The 21,521-nt window shown below is 42.6% G+C and overlaps 1 protein-coding gene across 1 annotated transcript in view; it reads left to right on the top strand.

Annotated features, from left to right (window-relative positions):
• LOC139377479 (tudor domain containing 1) overlaps positions 1 to 21,521 on the top strand; it is an 86,128-nt gene that overhangs the window by 22,695 nt on the left and 41,912 nt on the right. Inside the window, exons 10-13 of the mRNA XM_071120509.1 lie at positions 161 to 329; positions 727 to 810; positions 2,226 to 2,402; positions 21,027 to 21,134. Coding sequence (XP_070976610.1) covers positions 161 to 329; positions 727 to 810; positions 2,226 to 2,402; positions 21,027 to 21,134 — 538 coding nt within the window. The remainder of the gene's footprint in view (positions 1 to 160; positions 330 to 726; positions 811 to 2,225; positions 2,403 to 21,026; positions 21,135 to 21,521) is intronic.

The following is a 21,521-nucleotide window of genomic DNA, read 5'->3' as shown; positions in this document are numbered from 1 at the left end:
TGTGTGTACTGAAGTTAATTTTCCTTCTCCAAATTCATCTGTTTCCAAGGAGTAATATTCAATGCTCAAATATTTCCTGCCCTCTTTTATTTCAAATGCGTATTTATTCTTAATGAATTGCACTTGTTCACGTTTATTTACCACAAGCTTTTTCTTGCAGGCTTTGGAGTGCAGCGTCGCCGGGATAACACCGGTGACTGACAGCTGGATGGGGGTGTGTTGCATGGCTGTGAGACAGCTGGTGGCTGGAAAGAGCCTGACACTCACTGTGGTGGACACACCGGAGAATGACCGCACCTACGCAGTGGACATCCTGCTGACTCCTATCGGTACTGTATCACAGGAAGGCTATGGTCAGTTGGCTACAGTGAATAATAGAAGGTGAAAGACTGAATCACCACATTTAAATCTCCATAATAAACCTAAGCATGATTAGTTTTAGGAACCTTGAGCATCTTTTTGGGCGCTCCTATTGGAGTACAGCTCTCCGTCCGTATACAGCGTAATTTGTCCTACAAAGTGTCGCTTTGAACTATATGGATGTCTTTGCATCATAAATTTTTTTTCTCATGTTTGTATCGCTGAATGCTTAACTGACTTTAACACTATAATATAGTAACCATACTCCCCTTTTTATGTCTATTGTCCTTTGTATGACTATTGAAGTGCTTTTCACGTTGTCTGTCTTCATGTCTGCCATGTAAACACCTTATCTTTCTCTGACAGGAAAACAGCTGAGCACTTTCCTCATGGACCAAGGTTATGCTGTGAGGGAGGACGTCAATAAGAAACGCGCAGAACAGGACGTTGGTGAGCAGTGTCCATTTTATTTGTCACCATTTTGCAACAGTTTTTCCAAGTTCCATAATAATAATTGGATTCTGATTCAAATTCATGCTGAAATGTGTTGTCTTATACTAAACTCAGCAAAAAAAGAAGCGTCCCCTTTTCAGGACCCTGTCTTTCAAAGTTCATTTGTGAAAACCCAATAACTTCACAGATCTTCATTGTAAAGGGTTTAAACACGGTTTCCCATGCTTGTTCAATGAACCATAAACAATTAATGAACATGCACCTGTGGAACGGTCATTAAGACACTAACAGCTTACAGACAGACGGTAGGCAATTAAGGTCACAGTTATGAAAACTTAGGACACTAAAGAGGCCTTTCTACTAACTCTGGAAAAAATACCAAAAGAAAGATGCCCAGGGTCCCTGCTCATCTGCGTGAACGTGCCATAGGCATGCTGCAAGGAGGCATGAGGACTGCAGATGTGGCCGTACTGTGAGACGCCTAAGACAGCGCTACAGGGAGACAGGATAGACAGCTGAGTGTCCTCGCAATGGCAGACCACGTGTAACAACACCTGCACAGGATCGGTTCATCCGAACATCACACCTGCGGGACAGGTACAGGATGGCAACAACTGCCCGAGTTACACCAGGAAAGCACAATCCCTCCATCAGTGCACAGACTGTCCGCAATAGGCTGAAAGAGGCTGGACTGAGGGCTTGTAGGCCTATTGTAAGGCTGGTCCTCAATGGACATCACCGGCAACAACGTTGCCTATGGGCACAAACCCATCGTCGCTGGACCAGACAGAACTGGCAAAAAGTGCTCATCTCTGACGAGTCGCGGTTTTGTCTCACCAGGGGTGATGGTCAGATTCGCGTTTATCGTCGAAGGAATGAGCGTTACACCGAGGCCTGTACTCTGGAGCGGGATCGATGTGGAGGGTCCGTCATGGTCTGGGGCAGTGTGTCACAGCATCATCGGGCTGAGCTTGTTGTCATTGCAGGCAATCTCAATGCTGTACATTACAGGGAAGACATCCTCCTCCCTCATGTGGTACCCTTCTTGCAGGCTCATCCTGACATGACCCTCTAGCATGACAATGCCACCAGCCATACTGCTCGTTCTGTGCATGATTTCCTGCAAGACAGGAATGTCAGTGTTCTGCCATGGCCAGCGAGGAGCCCGGCTCTCAATCCCCCTTTGTTCAGGGACACATTATTACATTTCTGTTAGTCACATGTCTGTGGAACTTGTTCAGTTTGTCTGTTTAATCTTATGTTCATACAAATATTTGCACATGTTAAATTTGCTGAAAAGAAACGCAGTCGACAGTGAGAGGACGTTTCTTTTTGAGTTTACAAGGTAAAGGTTTTCTCCAGTTTGTTTTAATATTTAGTTGCTATTCCCCCTCTGCTCCCCTCTGCGCCAGACTCCCTGGTAAGTGCGTCCCTGGAAAACTTCCGCCGCCAGTCTGGGGGTAAGAACGATAACATGGAGGCACAGCCACCTGACCCTCTGACCCAGGGACTGGGAGACACCTTCGCTGCCATGGTGACGCACCTGCAGTCACCTTATGACATCATCTGTCAGAAACTGGACAACGCCAGTGAGTACAACCTATCAATACGCTTTTGCTTAATTTCTTTATTTGTGTGTTATTAAGGATCCTCATTAGCTGTTATCATGGCAACAGCTACTCTTCCTGGGGTCCAGCAACAATAAGGCAGTTTTACAATTTAAGATATTACTTGACATTACATTTCATAACACTTTTCACAACACATGAAGTGTGTTCCCTCAGACCATTACTCTACTACCACAAATCTACAATACAAAATCCATATGTACGTGTGTAGAGTGCATGTATTATCTTTTGTGTGTGTTCCTGTCTCTTCAGTCCCCGCTGTTCCATAATGTGTAAATGTATCTAGTTCTTAAAATAAATCTGATTCTACTGCTTGCATCAGTTACCTGATGTGGAATAATGTTCCCATATAACCATGCCTCTGTAGAACCATGCCTCTGTAGTACCCTGCTCCTCTCGTGGTCTGTTCTTGACTTGGGGTCTGTGAAGACACCTCTGGTGGCATGTGTTGTGGGATATGCGTGGGTGTCCGGAGTGTGTGCAAGTAGTTTAAACAGACGACTCGGTGCATTCAGCATGTCAACCAGTAGTGAGCCATGAGAGATTTACGTGTTGGCTCTACGTGTACATCCAAGGGCCCACTGCCCTGTTCTGAGCCAATTGTAATTTTCCGAGGTCCATCTTGTGGCATCTGACCACACTACTGAACAGTAGTCCAGGAGTGACAAACCTAGAGCCTGTAGGACCTGCCTTGTTGATAGTGCTGTTAAGAATGCAGCGCTTTATTATGGACAGATTTCTCCCTATCTTAGCTACTGTTGTATCAGCATGTTTTGACAATGACAGTTTACAATCCAGGGTTACTCCAAGGAGTTTAGTCACCAACCAATTTCCACACCATTTATTACAAGTTGTGAATTTTTTCAATTTGATTTAATCTTTATTTCACCAGGTAAGCTAGTTGAGAACAAGTTCTCATTTACAACTGCGACCTGGCCAAGATAAAGCAAAGCAGTGTGACACAAACAACAACAGAGTTACACATGGAATTAACAAGCGTACATTCAATAACACAATAGAAAAAAAAGAAAGTCTATGTACAGTGTGTGCAAATGGCATGAGGAGATAAGGCAATAAATAGGCCATTAGTAGCGGCGTAATTACAATTTAGCAAATTAACACGAGTGAATAGATGAGCAGATGATGTGCAAGTACAAATACTGGTGTGCAAGAGCAGAAAAGTAAATAAATATGGGGATGAGGTAGATAGATTGGGTGGGCTATTTACAAGTGGGCTATGCACAGCATCCAGTTTGCCGAGTAGAATATTTGAAGCTATTTTGTAGATGACATCGCTCAAGTCGAGGATCGGTAGGATTGTCAGTTTTACGAGGGTATGTATGGTGGCGTGAGTGAAGGAGGCTTTTTTTTGCAAAATAGGATGCCGATTCTAGATTTAATTTTGGATTGAAGATGTTTAATTTGAGTCTGGAAGGAGAGTTTACAGTCTAGCCAGACACCTAGGTATTTGTAGTTGTCCACATATTCTAAGTCAGAACCGTCCAGAGTAGTGATGCTAGTCAGGCGGGCGAGTGCGGGCAGCGAACGGTTGAAAAGCATGCATTTAGTTTTTACTAGCGTTTAAGAGCAGTTGGAGGCCACGGAAGGAGTGTTGTATGGCATTGAAGCTCGTTTGGAGGTTAGTTAAGTGTCCAAAGAAGGGCCAGATGTATACAGAATGGTGTCGTCTGCGTAGAGGTGGATCAGGGAATCACCCGCAGCAAGAGCAACATCGTTGATATATACAGAGAAAAGATTCGGCCTGAGAATTTAACCCTGTGCTACCCCCATGGAGACTGCCAGAGGTCCCGACAACAGGCCCTCCGATTTGACACACTGAACTTTGTCTGAGAAGTAGTTGGTGAACCAGGCGAGGCAGTCATTTGAGAAACCAAGGCTGTTGAGTCCGCCGATAAGAATATGGTGATTGACAGAGTCGAAAGCCTTGGTCAGGTCGATAAAGACTGCTGCACAGTATTGTCTTTTATCGATGGCGGTTATGATATCGTTTAGTGGTTAAATGGTTATCTGTTTGTTAACTTGGCTTTCGAAGACTTTAGAAAGTTATGGCAGGATGGATATAGGTCTGTAACAGTTTGGGTCCAGGGTGTCTCCCCCTTTGAAGAGGGGGATGACCGCGGCACCTTTCCAATCCTTGGGGATCTCAGACGATGCGAAAGAGGTTGAACGGGCTGGTAATAGGGGATGCGACAATGGCGGCGGATAGTTTCAGAAATAGAGGGTCCAGATTGTCTAGCCCAGCTGATTTGTACAGGTCCAGGTTTTGCAGTGCTTTCTGAACATCTGCTATCTGGATTTGGATGAAGGGGAAGCTGGGGAGGCTTGGGCAAGTAGCTGCAGGGGTTGCGGAGCTGTTGTCCGGGGCTGGGTTTGCCAGCAGGAAAGCATGGCCAGCTGTAGAGAGATGCTTATCGATTATCGTGGATTTTTTGGTGGTGACAGTGTTACCTCACCTCAGTGCAGTGGGCAGCTGGGAGTAGGTGCTCTTATTCTCCATGGACTTGTGTCCTAAAACCTTTTGGAGTTAGAGCTACAGAATGCAAATTTCTGTTTGAAATAGCTAGCCTTTGCTTTCCTAACTGACTGCGTGCATTGGTTCCTGACTTCCCTGAAAGTTGCATATTGCGGGGATTATTTGATGCTAGTGCAGAACCCCACAGGTTGTTTTTGTCCTGGTCGAGGGCAGTCAGGTCTGGAGTGAACCAAAGGCTATTTCTGTTCTTAGTTCTACATTATTTGAAAGGGGCATACTTATTTAAGATGGTGAGGAAATTACTTGTTAAAGAACGACCAGGCATCCTCGACTGACGGGATGAGGTCAATATCCTTCCAGGATACCCGGGCCAGGCCGATTAGAAAGGCTTGCTCGCAGAAGTGTTTTAGGGAGAGTTTGACAATGATGAGGGGTTGTCGTTTGACTGCGGACCCATAGCGAATGCAGGCAATGAGGCAGTGATAGCTGAGATCCTGATTGAAAACAGCAGAGGTGCATTTGGAGGGCAAGTTGGTCAGGATAATATCTGAGGGTGCCTATGTTTACAGATTTAGGGTTGTATCTGGTGGCTCTAGATTTTGCTCGCCTGAAGTAGAGTATATTGTGATAAATTGCAGGCCACACTACTTGCCTAGAGAGTTTTCAGCTGTTCTTTTCGTGGCTGTTTATTTACCACCACAGACAGATGCTGGCACTAAGACCGCACTCACAGCTGTATAAGGAAATAAGCAAACAGGAAACCACTCACCCAGAGGCGGCACTCCTAGTGGCCAGAGACTTTAATGCAGGGAAACTTGAATCAGTTCTTCCAAATTTCCATCAACATGTTAAATATGCAACCAGAGGGAAAAAAATTTGATATCACCTGTACTCCACACACAGAAACGTGTCAAAAGCTCTCCCTCGCCCTCCATTTGGTAAATCCGACCACAACTCTATCCTCTTGATTCCTGCTTACAAGCAAAAATTAAAGCAGGTAGCACCAGTGACTCGGTCTATAAAAAAGTGGTCAGGTGAAGCAGATGCTGAAGGACTGTTTTGCTATCACAGACTGGAACATGTTCCGGAATTCTTCCGATGGCATTGAGAAGTACACCACATCAGTCACTGGCTTTATCAATAATTGCATCGAGGATGTTGTCCCCACAGTGACTGTACGTACTCTAACCCGGGACTCTAACCCGGAAGTTTACAAGAAATCCTGCTATGTCCTGCGACGAACCATCAAACCGGCAAAGCGTCAATACAGGACTAAGATTGAATCATACTACACCGGCTCTGACGCTCGTCTTATGTGACAGGGCTTGCAAACTATTACAGACTACAAAGGGAAGCACAGCCGCTAGCTGCCCAGTGATAATCACACAATAATCACACAATTACATAAACACACCAACAGAATAGCTTACTAGAGTCACCAAAGTCCCTAGTGGACTAAACCTGACTGACAGATTTTTAGACAATGGAAAAGGATGGGGACCGATAAAGAGAGGGAAAGAGAGTGGACTACATACATCAGCTGAGAAGTAGGAAATGTGAATACTTTCCACATGCACATTCAAAATAATTATTTGTAATTCGTGTAAATATCTGTATGAACATAAGATTCAACAACAGACATAAACTGAACAAGTTTCACAGACATGTGACTAACAGAAATGGAATAATGTATCCCTGAACAAAGGGGGGTTCAAAATCAAAAGTAAAAGTCAGACGTGCTCAATGGGATTGAAATCCGGGCTCTTCGCTGGCCATGGCAGAACACAGACATTCCTGTCTTGTAGGAAGTCACGCACAGAACGAGCAGCATGGTTGGTGGCATTGTCAAGCTGGAGGGTCATGTCAGGATGAGCCTGCAGGAAGGGTACCACATGAGGGAGGAGGATGTCTTCCCTGTAACGCACAGCGTTGAGATTGCCTGCAATGACAAAAAGGTGGCTTTGTGCCCATAGGCGACGCTGTTGCCGGTGATGTCTGGTGAGGACCTGCCTTACAACAGGCCTACAAGCTCTCAGTCCTTCCTCTATCAGCCTATTGCAGACAGTCTGTGCACTGATGGAGGGATTGTGCGTTCCTGGTGTAACTCGGGCAGTTGTTGTTGTCATCCTGTACCTGTCCCGCAGGCGTGATGTTCGGATGTACCGATCTTGTGCAGGTGTTACACGTGGTCTGCTACTGCAAGGATGATCAGCTGTCCGTCCTGTCTCCCTGTGGCGTTGTCCGTACTGTGAGACACCTAAGACATTGCAGTTTATTGCCCTGGCCACATCTTCAGTCCTCATGCCTCCTTGCAGCATGCCTAAGGCACGTTCACCCTGGGCATCTTTCTTTTGGTTGTTAGTGTCTTACTGACCGTTCCACAGGTGCATGTTCATTAATTGTTTATGGTTCATTGAACAAGCATGGGAAACGGTGTTCAAACCCTTTACAATGAAGATCTGTGAAGTTACTTGGATTTGTACAGATTATCTTTGAAAGACAGGGTCCTGAAAAGGGGACGTTTCTTTTTTTGCTGAGTTTACATATTTACGTGCGTATGTCTTTGAAGTCTCTTCGTTGAAAACACTCGATCCGTCTGGGGATTCGACAAATTCGACCAGAGATCAGTCTTTCGTAGTTTTAGATACGTCAGACGTACGTCATTTGAGAGATCCATTCTTAAGAGCATTTCCCTTTCAGAGTACCTCCCAGTTTTTTTTAGTTGTTTTTTTTGTTTTTTGAATTTGACCCCTTTTTCTCCCCAATTTCGTGGTATCCAATTGTTGTTGTAGCTACTATCTTGTCTCATCGCTACAACTCCCGTACGGGCTCGGGAGAGACGAAGGTTGAAAGTCATGCGTCCTCCGATACACAACCCAACCAAGCCGCACTGCTTCTTAACACAGCACGCATCCAACCCGGAAGCCAGCCGCACCAATGCGCGGAGGAAACACCGTGCACCTGGCCACCTTGGTTAGCGCACACTGCGCCCAGCCCGCCACAGGAGTCGCTGGTGCGCGATGAGACAAGGACAAGGACACCCCCTCCCTAACCCGGGCGACGCTAGGCCAATTGTGCGGCGCCCCACGGACCTCCCGGTCGCGGCCGGTTACGACAGAGCCTGGGCGCGAACCCAGGGACTCTGATGGCACAGCTGGCGCTGCAGTACAGCGCCCTTAACCACTGCGCCACCCGGGAGGCTACCTCCCAGTTTTTATTGGTTGCATTTACTAAAGTACTTAAACAGTTGCAGAATGAATATTCCTGTGTAGTCTTCATCTTTTTCACTTGTGAAAGTTTGTCTAGCTTCTTCCGATACCTTTACACTCACGCTGGCATGTAGAGTTGTAACCATTTCAGCTTGGGCACACATGTCTGGTCTTTAGTTTTTTAGATTTCTTAACAATTCATGTCGTCCTGTTCACAACGTCCGCCTGCTTGGTCTCTAATGTAAATTTCGTAACCAGTCCCTCGGGGGGGAGCACAGACATGATTTACATGTCTGTGCTCACGTGGTTAAGACTTCATATGAAAATTAATTCTCTCATTTAGAAGTCTAACATCACATTACATCTTCTCACAAATAGTTTAATTTTTTATATTTATTTTCCCAAAATGTGGATGTTAATCTGATCACTGGAAAATATACACATTCAGAGATAGTGATGTTGTTCTACTGTCCTTACGTCTCAAATTAGTAATGATTTTATGTACACACGGACCCTTCAAACTGTTTAGAATACAGAAATATTGTTTATTCCTCCACTTTTGGATGTGTCGTGGTAATTTCCTGTATGCTCTCTCAATGTTTAGTAAAACCACACAAGTCAGAGTATATTATAAAGTCCATCTTTAATCATATATGAGCTTCACCATAGCCCTGTGACTCTCAGATCAATTCAGTGTCTATAAATGAATTCTCTGAGTGCTTACAAAACAGTTCTTAGTATCATTTATAGCCAAGACACACCCATCTCAACTCACATGACGAATAACAGATCTTAGGAACATTACAAAGGGCCTTTTACTTGAGAGAGGAGTATCCCATAGCCAGACAGCATTAGCTATAAATTATCGTTCAGTTTGCTCTCTTAGACAAGGTTCTACTTCTCGTTCTTGGTACCACTTAGGACCAAAACATTACCTCATCCAATGGCATATATCAATATATCATATCTCAAATACACCCCCTCCTGGACAAGATCAGAAAAGACAGTGAGCCTTTTAGGTCATATACTAAATCAAGATAAGGGAAACCTCAGAGGGAACAACATACAATAGTTCCAGACACTGCCATACTCCCCCCCCCCCCCACACCAGGGAGTGACTGGTGTACAGACATTGTGGAGCCCTTCACATGGTTTAACAGATACATTGACATATGAAGACGAGCCTGACCTCTCCCCTCTCTGGGCCTCAAGTGACTAAGCCCATGCAGAGAAGAGAGAGAAATGCAACTGCCAACAGTATTATCCAAAAGAAAACATCCTAATGACAAATATCTCACATAAGCATTATTATGTAAATAAACCATCTTATTTATCAATGTTACCTAACTAATTCTGATTCTGCTACCACAGATGATGGAGTTTTGGTGGGAAGAATATTTTTGTTATCCATAGGTTCTTTCCCTCAATACTCCATGGCAGTGAAGAGTTTGTTTTGCAAGGAATTTACGACCGTCATGAAACTGTGGAAAGAGAGGCGGGAGAATCTGGCGCCTATGATCCTCACCCAAAAGGGCAAGTCATGAGAAGACCAACAAATATGATTTACATCAACAACATAGGAATCATTACAGAACTCATTGTATGACCTCTTATACACCTACAGTTGAAGTCTGATGTTTACATACACTTAGGTTGGAGTCATTAACCTGTTGTGACGAGCAAACCCGGATCCGGGATCCTATTTATAGCCTCAAGCTCATTACCATAACGCAACGTTAACTATTCATGAAAATCGCAAATGAAATAAATATATTAGCTCTCAAGCTTAGCCTTTTGTTAACAACACTGTCATCTCAGATTTTCAAAATATGCTTTTGAACCATAGCTAAACAAGCATTTGTGTAAGAGTATTGATAGCTAGCATACCATTAAGCCTGGCATTCAGCATGCAACATTTTCACAAAAACAAGAAAAGCATTCAAATAAAATAATTTACCTTTGAAGAACTTCAGATGTTTTCAATGAGGAGACTCTCAGTTAGATAGCAAATGTTCAGTTTTTCCAAAAATATTATTTGTGTAGGAGAAATCGCTCCGATTTGTTCTTCACGTTTGGCTGAGAAAAAAACCCGAAAATTCAGTCATAATGCAAACTTTTTTCCAAATTAACTCCATAGTATCGACAGAAACATGGCAAACGTTGTTTAGAATCAATCCTCAAGGTGTTTTTCACATATCTATTCGATGATAAGTCACTCCTGGCAGTTTGGTTTCTTCTCTGTTCAAAATTGAAAAAATGCGCGCACCTGGAGATTGCGCAATAGTTTCGACGGAGGATACCCAGCGGACACCTGGTAAATGTAGTCTCTTATGGTCAATTTTCCAATGATATGCCTACAAATACGTTACAATGCTGCAAACACCTTGGGGAAACGACAGAAAGTGTAGGCTCTCTCCTTGCGCATTCACAGCCATATAAGGAGACATTGGAACACAGCGCCTCAAAAATCTGGCTCACTTCCTGTATGAAATTTCATCTTGGTTTCGCCTGTAGCATTAGTTCTGTGGCACTCACAGACAATATCTTTGCAGTTTTGGAAACGTCAGAGTGTTTTATTTCCAAAGCTGTCAATTATATGCATAGTCGAGCATCTTTTCGTGACAAAATATCTTGTTTAAAACGGGAACGTTTTTCATCCAAAAATGAAATACTGCCCCCAGAGTTTCAAAAGGTTAACTCGTTTTTCAACCACTCCACATGTTTTTTTTTTTTTAACTATAGGCAAGTCGGTTAGGACATCTACTTTGTGCATGACCCAAGTCATTTTCCCAACAATAGTTTACAGACAGATTATTTCACTTTTAATTCACTGTATCACAATTCCAGTGGGTCAGAAGTTTACATACACTAAGTTGACTGTGCCTTTAAACAGCTTGGAAAATTCCAGGAAATTATGTCATGGCTTTAGAAGCTTCTGATAGGCTAATTGACATAATTTGAGTCAATTGGAGGTGTACCTGTGGATGAATTTCAAGGCTTAACTTCAAACTCAGTGCCTCTTTGCTTGACATCATGGGAAAATCAAAAGAAATCTGCAAAGACATCTGTACAAACAATAGTATGAAAGTATAAACACCATGGGACTTAGCAGCCATCATACCGCTCAGGAAGGAGACATGTTCTGTTTTCTAGAGATGAACGTACTTTGGTGCGAAAAGTACAAATCAATACCAGAACAGCAGCAAAGGACCCTGTGATGATGCTGGATGAAACAGGTACAAAAGTATCTATATCCACAGTAAAACGAGTCCTATATCGACAACCTGAAAGGCCACTCAGCAAGGAAGAAGCCACTGCTCCAAAATCTCCATTAAAAAAAGCCAGATTACAGTTTGCAACTGCACATGGGGACAAAGATTGTACTTTTTGGAGAAATATCTTCTGGTCTGATTAAACAAAAAAAGAACTGTTTGGCCATAATGACCATTGTTATGTTTGGAGCAAAAAGGGGGAGGCTTGCAAGCTGAAGAACACCATTCCAACTGTGAAGCACGGGAGTGGCAGTGTCATGTTGTGGGGGTGCTTTGCTGCAGGAGGGACTAGTGCACTTCACAAAATGGATGCCATCATGAGGTAAGAAAATAATGTGGATATATTGAAGCAACATCTCAAGACATCAGTCAGGAATCTAAAGCTTTGTCGCAAATGGGTCTTCCAAATGGACAATGACCCAAAGCATACTTCCAAAGTTGTGGCAACATGGCTTAAGGACAACAAAGTCAAGGTGTTGGAGTCGCCATACCAATGCTCTGACCTTAGTCCTATAGAACATTTGCTGGCAGAACTGAAAAAGTGTGTGTGAGCAAGGAGACCTTCAAACCTGACTCAGTTACACCAGCTCTGTTAGGAGGAATGAGCCTTAATTCAACCAACTTATTTGGGGAGCTTGTGGAAGGCTACCCAAAACGTTTCATTCTCTCGACTATTATTCTGACATTTCATATTCTTACAATAGTGGTGATCCTAACTAACCTAAGACAGGGAATTTTTACTAGGATGAAATGTCAGGATTTTTGAAAAATGTTTAAATGTATTTGGCTAAGGTGTATGTGAACTTCTGACTTAAACTATATATTAGGCCCAGACTTTCGAACTTTGTTTTTCCCTGGTATTGCTACTATATTGTGATCACTACATCTGAGATTTGGATGTTGCTTTAAAGCAAATTTCTGCAGCATTAGTAAATATTTGATCAATACATGTTCCCATGACTCTCTCTCCTTGGTGAGGATCGAAGGTGCCAGATCAGCTTGGCACATGGCTGACAGATAGCCAGAGAGGGATAGAGTTAGACCGGTTTTATGACTTAACAGCCGGTCATAGATAGTTTGCAGAAATTCTAATGCAAAAGATTGGACATTGGAACATTAATATCTGACGTCTGAATGTTAGTGGTCTGGGCGGATGGAAAGAATAATCCTGTCATATGGTTTATTTATTTGACTCCGTTAAGGATGGTATATCAAGGTAACAGTAACTCTGAAAGTGTGCTTGTACTTTGTAGCATGTTTACATCTAAATGTGGTGTAAAATATGATTAAATATGAGAATACTTTTTTGAAGATCGAATGTGATTTTAGCCTTCTAAAGGATAGTTGTTTTAAATATAAACTTGTGCCCAGTCAGTAACCACGCCCAAGTGAGCTCAGAGTTCGTGTCAGCATGACGGAACGCCCCCTTTGGCCAGAGTGCTTAAAGGACTCGCTAACGAAGTTTACATTGGACCAAAACATGCCGGGTTGATGCTGGCGTGTAAAGTGGTCGGTAGCTGAACCTGGAATCAACCATTGAGACCAAGCAGACGGACGGTTAAAACTACAAGAGAAAAAATACGTGAAGCCGTGGTCCACATGTTGAGATGGTTAGAAACTTTGTACTGAAACCAGACGGCGTGGAGCGGTGGCTACACGGCTGAAAATGATAACTCTGAAACTCGCAATTTCTACAGAAGAAGAGAATCTCACCTAAGAGACCAGAATCATTTACAGTCTGTAGCTGTGCATGTAAAACGTGGTCCTAGAACTTTAACTAAAAGACACGAGGTGGGAAGGAAGAATCCCTCCTTTTGATACAACTGTTGGTTTGTCTGATGCTAACAAACACCCCAAGACCAGAGAAGCTCTACAACTAAGGACATTGTGACCTCTGCTGGACAACAAGAGCCTTACATCGAGCCACAACCCATAGACGTATCGATTGGTTTCAATAGAGTGACAACAGAGAAAGACCATATCTATAGATATTGCATTTCTAATCCGAATGAGCGGTGGTTAGGATGCTAAGTATTCTGGTAGCTGTGAGCGTAGTTTCCAAATGTATGTATGATAAGTTGACACTCTCTCCCTACCTTTCTATTCCCACTCCCTTTCCATTGTGTAACAAGCTATCATATCGTGTCAGTCCACTAGGAACTTTTATCTCATGTAAGTGTATGGCATTCTGTGTTATTTAGTTAGTTAATAAATAAATGATTTCTGTCAATTTGTGTAGTACTGAATATTCAAAAGGGCCAAGGTTCTTGCGGATCCACGTACTATGCGACGTTCAGAATGAGACTGAGATAATAATGGACTGTTATTGATTTCATGAACCTTGTTTCTTAAGCTACATATGTTAATGTGGGCTATTTTTTAGCATTTTTCTGGGATGGTTGCTTGTTTTCATTGCTTTACTGGGAAGCTTAGCTTAATTTTCCCTTTTTGTGGCACCTAACCACACGACTGAACAGTAGTCAAGGTGCGACGAAACTAGAGCCTGTAGGACCTGCCTTGTTGATAGTGTTGTTAAGAATGCAGAGCAGCGCTTTATTTTGGACAGACTTCTCCCCATCTTATTTACTGTTGTATCAATATGTTTTGACCATGACAGTTAACAATCCACGGTTACTCCAAGCAGTTTAGTCATCTCAACTGGCTCAATTTCCACAATTTATTATAAGATTTAGTTGAGGTTTATGGTTTTAGTGAATGATTTGTCCCAAATACAATGCTTTTAGTTTTAGAAATATTTAGGACTATTTTATTCCTTGCCACCCATTCTGAAATGAGTTGCAGCTCTTTAAATGTTGCAGTCATTTCAGTCACTGTAGTAGCTGACGTGTATAGTGTTGAGTCATCCACATACAGTGGGGCAAAAAAGTATTTAGTCAGCCACCAATTGTGCAAGTTCTCCCACTTAAAAAGATGAGAGGCTTGTAATTTTCATCATAGGTACACTTCAACTATGACAGACAAAATGAGAAAAAAATATACTATACTACATACTATGATCGATGTCAAAAGCCTCACTGAAGTGTGACAAAACAGACCCCATCTTTTTTTCATTTTCTCTCAGTCAATCATCAGTAATTTGTGTAAGTGCTGTACTTGTTAAGTGTCCTCTGTAAGCATGCTGAAATTCTGTTGTCAATTTGTTTACTGTGAAATAGCATTGTATCTGGTCAAACACAATTTTTTCCAGAAGTTTACTAAGGGTTGGTAAAAGGCTGATTGGTCGGTTATTTGAGCCAGTAACTCCAAGCCTGGGGGCACACACTTTCTAGTAGGCTTACATTTAAAATATGGCAAATAGGAGTGGCAATATCATCCGCTATTATCCTCAGTAATTTTCCGATCTAAGTTGTCGACCCCAGTGGCTTGTCATTGTTGACAGAGACAATTTTTTCCACCTCTTCCACACTCGCTTTACGGAATTCAAAACTACTATGTTTGTCTTTTCATTATTTGATCCGTTATACTTGGATGTGTAGTCAGCGTTTGTTGCTGGAATATCATGCCTAAGTTTGCTAATTTTGCCCATGGAAAAAACATTAAAGTAGTTCTCCGTATCAGTTGGTTTTGTGATGAATGAGCCATCTGATGAATGAATGATGGAGCTGAGTTTACTTTTTTTCCCAAAATGTCATTTAAGGGCTCTGTGCAGTCCAGTCAAGTTCTTCCACACCGATCTCGACAAACCATTCCTGTATTGACCTCGCTTTGTGGACGGGAACATTGTCATGAGAGTTTCCACAATAACAGCACTTAGTTGCCTGGGGCAACTCTAGCAGGGCAGAAATTTGACAAACTGACTTGTTGGTAAGGTGGCATCCTATGACGGTGCCACGTTGAAAGCCACTGAGCTCTTCAGTAAGGCCATTCTACTGCCAATGTTTGTCTATGTACAGTTGCATGGCTGTGTGCTTGATTTTATACACCTGTCAGCAATGGGTGTGGCTGAAATCGCCACATCCACTAATTTGAAGGAGTTTCAACATACACTCTATATACACACATCTGGGTCGTTTTTCAGTTGGCTTAAAACAGGACAAAACATTTTGAAATGTAGAGGTACTAGGGTAAAGTTGCACATTTTGGGGAATATTCAGAGGTGGAAACTTTCAGTGGGAATTAACGGAAATGTATGCAAATTAATATTAATCCCATTTAGATGTAGATGTTTTTCCATTGGATATATTCAACATATCATATGGAGAGAAACATAAACCTTTTACCTTGTCATAAGTAGACATAACTGCAAAATGTTTAATCTTTCCAATTGTAATAAAACTTTTTTTTTTAACAAATTGAACTTTAATTAAATGAGTTGACTCTTCACATGGGATGATTTCACTGAACAACAAAAGAAAATGAATATTGAATGATCCCCAATGATCTCCCAAAATTGTTTTCAAAATACATCTGTCTAGAAACTAAAGCTTTGGTTGTCTTCCTCTCAGGCTTCCATGTCTTCTCCCTGGACCTCCTCAATACTGTATCCACCTCTTGAACATCAGACTCTGAGGCCTTATCTTCACTGTCACCGTCAGGTTCTAATTCTCAGAGTACAAACTTGACGGACACTAATAAACCAAGTTTATTCTTACCAGAGGACCAATACAGCTGCATTAGACAAAGACCTTGTCACACAAGCACTGATATTTAACACTTCCTCCTAGGCTGAGTCTCCTCCTACAAATCTGAACAAACATTGTATCTTTACTGCTAGGCAGGACACTAAGTGATACGGGCCATAAACTGTTATTTCTCCCTTAACGTGACCTGACCTGATCTCGACCTCACTTCATCACTAATCCAGGGCTCTCTTCTCTAATCAATGCCTGCCACGTGATCACTTTCCCTACACTCAGTATATTCCAAGCTTAATTAACCATCTAGTTTCCTCCTACAGATAACCATTAACCTCTGGTGTAGCCCCTCAGCTATGGCACCCCTCATTTCTCTATTACAGCTGATGATTAATAAGGATGTAAACTCCATATATCATCACTTTCCAACCTTGTTGAGGATGGCTCGTTGTCAGGCTCAAAAGCCTCAAATTTGCCCGGATGGCCACCATTTGTCAAGCCTTGTATTGGTCAGCGTGCTTTGTGTGTGTCTTTTGTGTGTTCCCAAACAAGGACCAGTTGCGCTCTGAGGCGGCTGATGTTGGTGGGATTTGGAGGATGATGGCGGCAACCGGGGAAAGAGCCTCCGATCCACAAAGTCCCTTCCACCAGGTGGCTGAAGAGAGATGTTGGCACGACTGCCATATTGCATCTCCATCCCAAATCCCTTGCTTGGAAGTGTACTTTGCCAGATTGCCAAGAACCGTGCCTTCATCCGGGCTGAGGTGGCGAGACACGGTGGTGATGACACCATAGGCCTTGTTGATCTCTGCACCAGACAGGATGCTCTTGCCAGCGTACTTGGGGTCCAACATGTACGCTGCGGCATGTATGAGCTTCAGGCAGAAGTCTTCATGCTTTTTGATGTATTTCAGAACTGCAGTTTCCTCTGCTTGGCTCAACAGTGAAGTGGTCAGGGCAGTACGGATTTCTTCTCTTACATCTGAAAGCAGAGTCTGAACATCAGACAGGATGGCATTGTCTCCCTCAATCCGTGTAATGGCCACTGCTATAGGTTTCAGCAGTTTCAGGCTGCTTACCACTCTCTCCCAAAATAGATCATCCAGGAGGATCCTCTTCATGGGGCTGTGCATATCGGCAGACTGATATGGCTATTTCTTAGAGTCTCCTTCCCCTCCAGGAGATTGCCAAACATGACACACCACCCCCAACAGGTGTTGCTGGGCAGCTTCAATGTGGTGCTCTTATTCTTCTCACTTTGCTTGGCGAGGTAGATTGCTGCTATAACTTGATGACCCTTCACATACCTAACCATTTCCTTGGTTCTCTTGTAGAGTCTATACATTGTTTTCAGTGCCATGATGTCCTTGAGGAGCAGATTCAATGCATGATCAGCACAGCCAATGGGTGTGATGTGAGGGTAGGACTCCTCCACTTTAGACCAAGCAGCCTTCATGTTCGCAGCATTGTCTGTCACCAGTGCTCTGTTGAACTCCACATCTAGCAAATTAGTAGATACTATTATACTATATTGAACTCTGCGTCCAGCATATGAGTTGTTAAAACATGTCTGGTTGGAGGGGTGTATGCTGGGCGAAGAACATTCAGAAATCCCTTCCAATAAACATTGCCTGTGAGCGTCAGCGGTGAACCAGTTGCATACACAGCTCGAGCAAGACATTCATCAAAATTTCTCTGACTACGTTCCTCCATTGAGTCAAACTTCCGATTCCAGGAGGACCATGAGCTGTTGCTATCGATGAGGTGTCTGATTCATCATTTTCACCTCAAATGGAAGTAGAGGGACTTTTGTCAGAGGTTGCTTGTTGTGAGTGCCAAGGGAACTTTTGGCACTTGGCCAGATGATGCTGCATCTTTGTTGCATTCTTCACATATGATTTGGCACAGTGTTTGCAAATGTACACAGATTTTCCTTCTACATTAGCTGCAGTGAACTGTCTCCACATCTGATAATGCCCGTGGCATTTTCCTGTAAAGATTATATTTTTTTTAGTAGAAAACACTTACAGTTAAGCAGTTAGATTAAACAAATCCTTTGTAAGATAAATGTGTTAAAATGAAACATGGAAATAGATTAACACTCCTCAGTTAGCAGGCTCGAGCAAGCTAAAACCCACATGGTAGCAAAAACTAACTAGCAGAAATTGTTAACCAGTTAGAAATGACTTACTCTTTGCTGTAGGCTACTATTTACTAGTTAACAAAAAATCATGTATGTCATATAAAATATAATCTCAGCAAAAAATGAAACGTCACGTTTTCAGGACTTCAAAGATAATTAGTAAAAAATCCAAATAAATTCACAGATCTTCATTGTAAAGGGTGTAAACACTGTTTCCCATGCTTGTTCAATGAACAATAAACAATTAATGAACATGCACCTGTGGAACGGTAGTTAAGACACTAACAGTTTACAGACGATAGGCAATTAAGGTCACAGTTATGAAAAATTAGGACACTAAAGAGGCCTTTCTACTGACTGGAAAAACACCAAAAGATAGATGAGGACTGCAGATGTGGCCAGGGCAATAAATTGTAATGTCCGTACTACGAGACGCCTAAGACAGTGCTACAGGGAGACGGGACGGACAGCTGATGGTCCTCGCAGTGGCAGACCACGTGTAACAAAAAACTACACAGGAACATCACACCTGCGGGACAGGTACAGGATGATAACAACAACTGCCCGAGTTAGACCAGGAATGCACAATCCCTCCATCAGACATGACCCTCCAGCTTGACTGTGTATCCCTCAAAAAAAGGTTCGCTGTTAGAACTTAAAAAAAAAAAATAATTTAAGTAAAAATCCACAAATTCCAGGGCTTAACTTCCCATAGAAAATGTCTGCAAAGTTTCCAACCCTTTGCAACTAGTGATGCACCGATATGACATTTTTTGCCGATACCAATATCTGATATTTTCCTTACCAAAAAAAAACGATACCGATATTTAACATTTTTGCTGCTGTTTTAAGCATTCTAGTACAGTTAACTATTTAGAACACACACATAGATGCAGCGGTCTACGGCACTGCATCTCCGATGCGTTACTACAGTCCCTGGTTCCAATCTAGGCTGTATCACATCCGGCCGTGATTGGGAGTCCCATAGGGCGGTGCACAATTGCCCCTGTGTCGTCCGGGTTTGGCCGGGGTAGCCGTCATTGTAAAAACTTGTTCTTAACTGACTTGTCTGGTTAAGTAAAGGTTAGACACACCGCATAGACCAAAGAGTTATTTTTGGGGGATTTACTTATGTCCCCATTACCAGTAAAACATAATCAAAACCTATTTATTTCACTCACTTGCGGTGCTATTTCGTTGTTTGTTCAGTCGTTTCATTCTCAACCAGGATTTCTATGGAACGCCGTTTGTTCAGTTGTTTCATTCTCAACCAGGATTTCTATGAAACACCGTTTGGGTCTTTGCCTGTCGGAAAAATATACACTTATCAAATAAGCTTGTTGACCAATTAGGACCTGAATATGACTGCATGTCACATAATTTAACACATTCATACATGTTTTATGTAGATACTACATATAGATTAATCAATCACTCGTATTTCATGTCACAACGATTCATCAATACGTATGCTATGATGCTGGTAAAGTTGTCTCGCGCACCTACAGTGCTGGTCAAAGTTAGCTAGTTTATGGATGCAAACAATGTTTTTCCCCAAAAACTTAGCAAAACGACATCTAGGTGTCATCTCAAACAACCCTAATTTATAAGACAGTTCTTATTTGATTAATGGTGTTCGGACCCATCTGTAAAGCTAGCCACAGTATTGAACTTTGCGGTTAGCCTTCAAAATAAAAGTTTGCATAATTCTACTATTTGTATTCATTTGCATCACTGTCAATGGCAATTTTATTTTGAAGGCAACCCGTAAATTCCACTATTGTGCCTAATCCTTATTGTGCCTTGCTTCACATCGCGGTCCGGTCGAGCCTCACTAGCCAGATGAAGCTAGCTGGCTGCTTATAACGTTAGCTTTGGGCAACAGGGTTAAGTAGCTGGCTAGCTATTTATTTTCATGAACTGAAGTTCAATTTCAATAGGTGAACAACAAGTGGCAACCTTGCTAATACTTACTCACACGGATTCTTAAATCATTGCTAAGAATAATAAACATGACTGCAGTTTCTACTGGTCATTGTTTTCAGGCTGGTTGTATTGGTGTTGGTTAGGTACCAAGCTGAAGCTAGCTACCCCAGAAGTTGCGGTCGAAACAACAAATTATGCTTTATTACCAACGTGGTATTGTAAACGCATCGTTCGTGGCCAGGGCTTGCTTGTTTGCAGACTTTTTTTGTACAGCTTTGACAGTGCTACTGTATCTTTTTTAACACGCAAAGACCCAATCGGCGTTCCATAGTATGTCGTGAAGCTAATAGCAGTGACACTATTACTGTGTGACTCCGGTAGGGCAACATCTGAAAAATAGCGCACTTGGTAGTGTGTAACGGTTCTCGACCAGTGGGCGAAAGCCTACATAACCCACGACAGAGAACGGTTGATTGTCAAGGGCAATAAATTCCATTATCTTGGCTTTAATGGATTTCGCCTTTGAGTTGTCTCGCTGAAATTGTCTTACTCTTACAAATGACTGCTCGACTTGTTGACTGCTCGATCCACACAGCAGACATTGTGGTTTAGGTTCGGGAATGCTGTGTTGCACCTGTAGCGCAAAATTTTACGTGGCATCATGTACCTACGTCATATGCACGGGAGCTTTGACATCGTTTTTTAAAATCGCCGTTAAACTAGACATCGGGCCGATACTGATTTTTGGCATTTTTAGCTATTATCGTCCGATTCCGATATGTTCACCGATATATCATGCATCCCTGTTTGCAACCCTAGGAGGTACTGATAAAAAAAACGTTTTTAAAACCTTTTGCTTTAATGTGCCCTAGTGAATTGAATGTAACCCTGTGGAGGTGATTCAGTCTCTTGCATCATGGGTGCTGAGTGTTGCATGTCTGTACAGGTGTGATCCAGGAGCTGCATCTGAAACTGAGAGACCACTGCTCTCAGGCCCCAGCCAGCCAAAACTTCAGACCTGCCCCTGGCACAGTGTGCTGCTCCCTATTCTATGGTAAGGACACTCTCTCTAATTCTGTGTCAGGCTAGAGTACTCACATTCACTCAGGGTACATACACGGTCAGATAAAGGACACATGATGAGCTCTCTCCTTTGATCTTAATCTTGACCTGGTTCAGGAAATTTGTGGAGCATTGCCAGCCAATGATCTCATCGCGGTTGGTAGTGATCTTGTGGTGGCATATTTCTGCATAACAAATGGGGAGAGTTCCAAACTTCACACACCAGTCAGAGTTCTACTTAAACTACATCTTTAATAATAAGAGCGTTGCAATAGCCTTTTTGACTTTTTATCTTTTATAGCCAAGATACACCCCTTTCAACTTACATGACGAACCACAGATCTTAGGAACAGTTCGCAAAGGTTAATATTTGTATGAA

This window comes from Oncorhynchus clarkii, chromosome 20, assembly GCF_045791955.1.
Source record: "Oncorhynchus clarkii lewisi isolate Uvic-CL-2024 chromosome 20, UVic_Ocla_1.0, whole genome shotgun sequence".
NCBI classification, from domain to species: Eukaryota; Metazoa; Chordata; class Actinopteri; order Salmoniformes; family Salmonidae; genus Oncorhynchus; species Oncorhynchus clarkii.
This window is presented reverse-complemented; position numbering and strand designations above follow the sequence as displayed.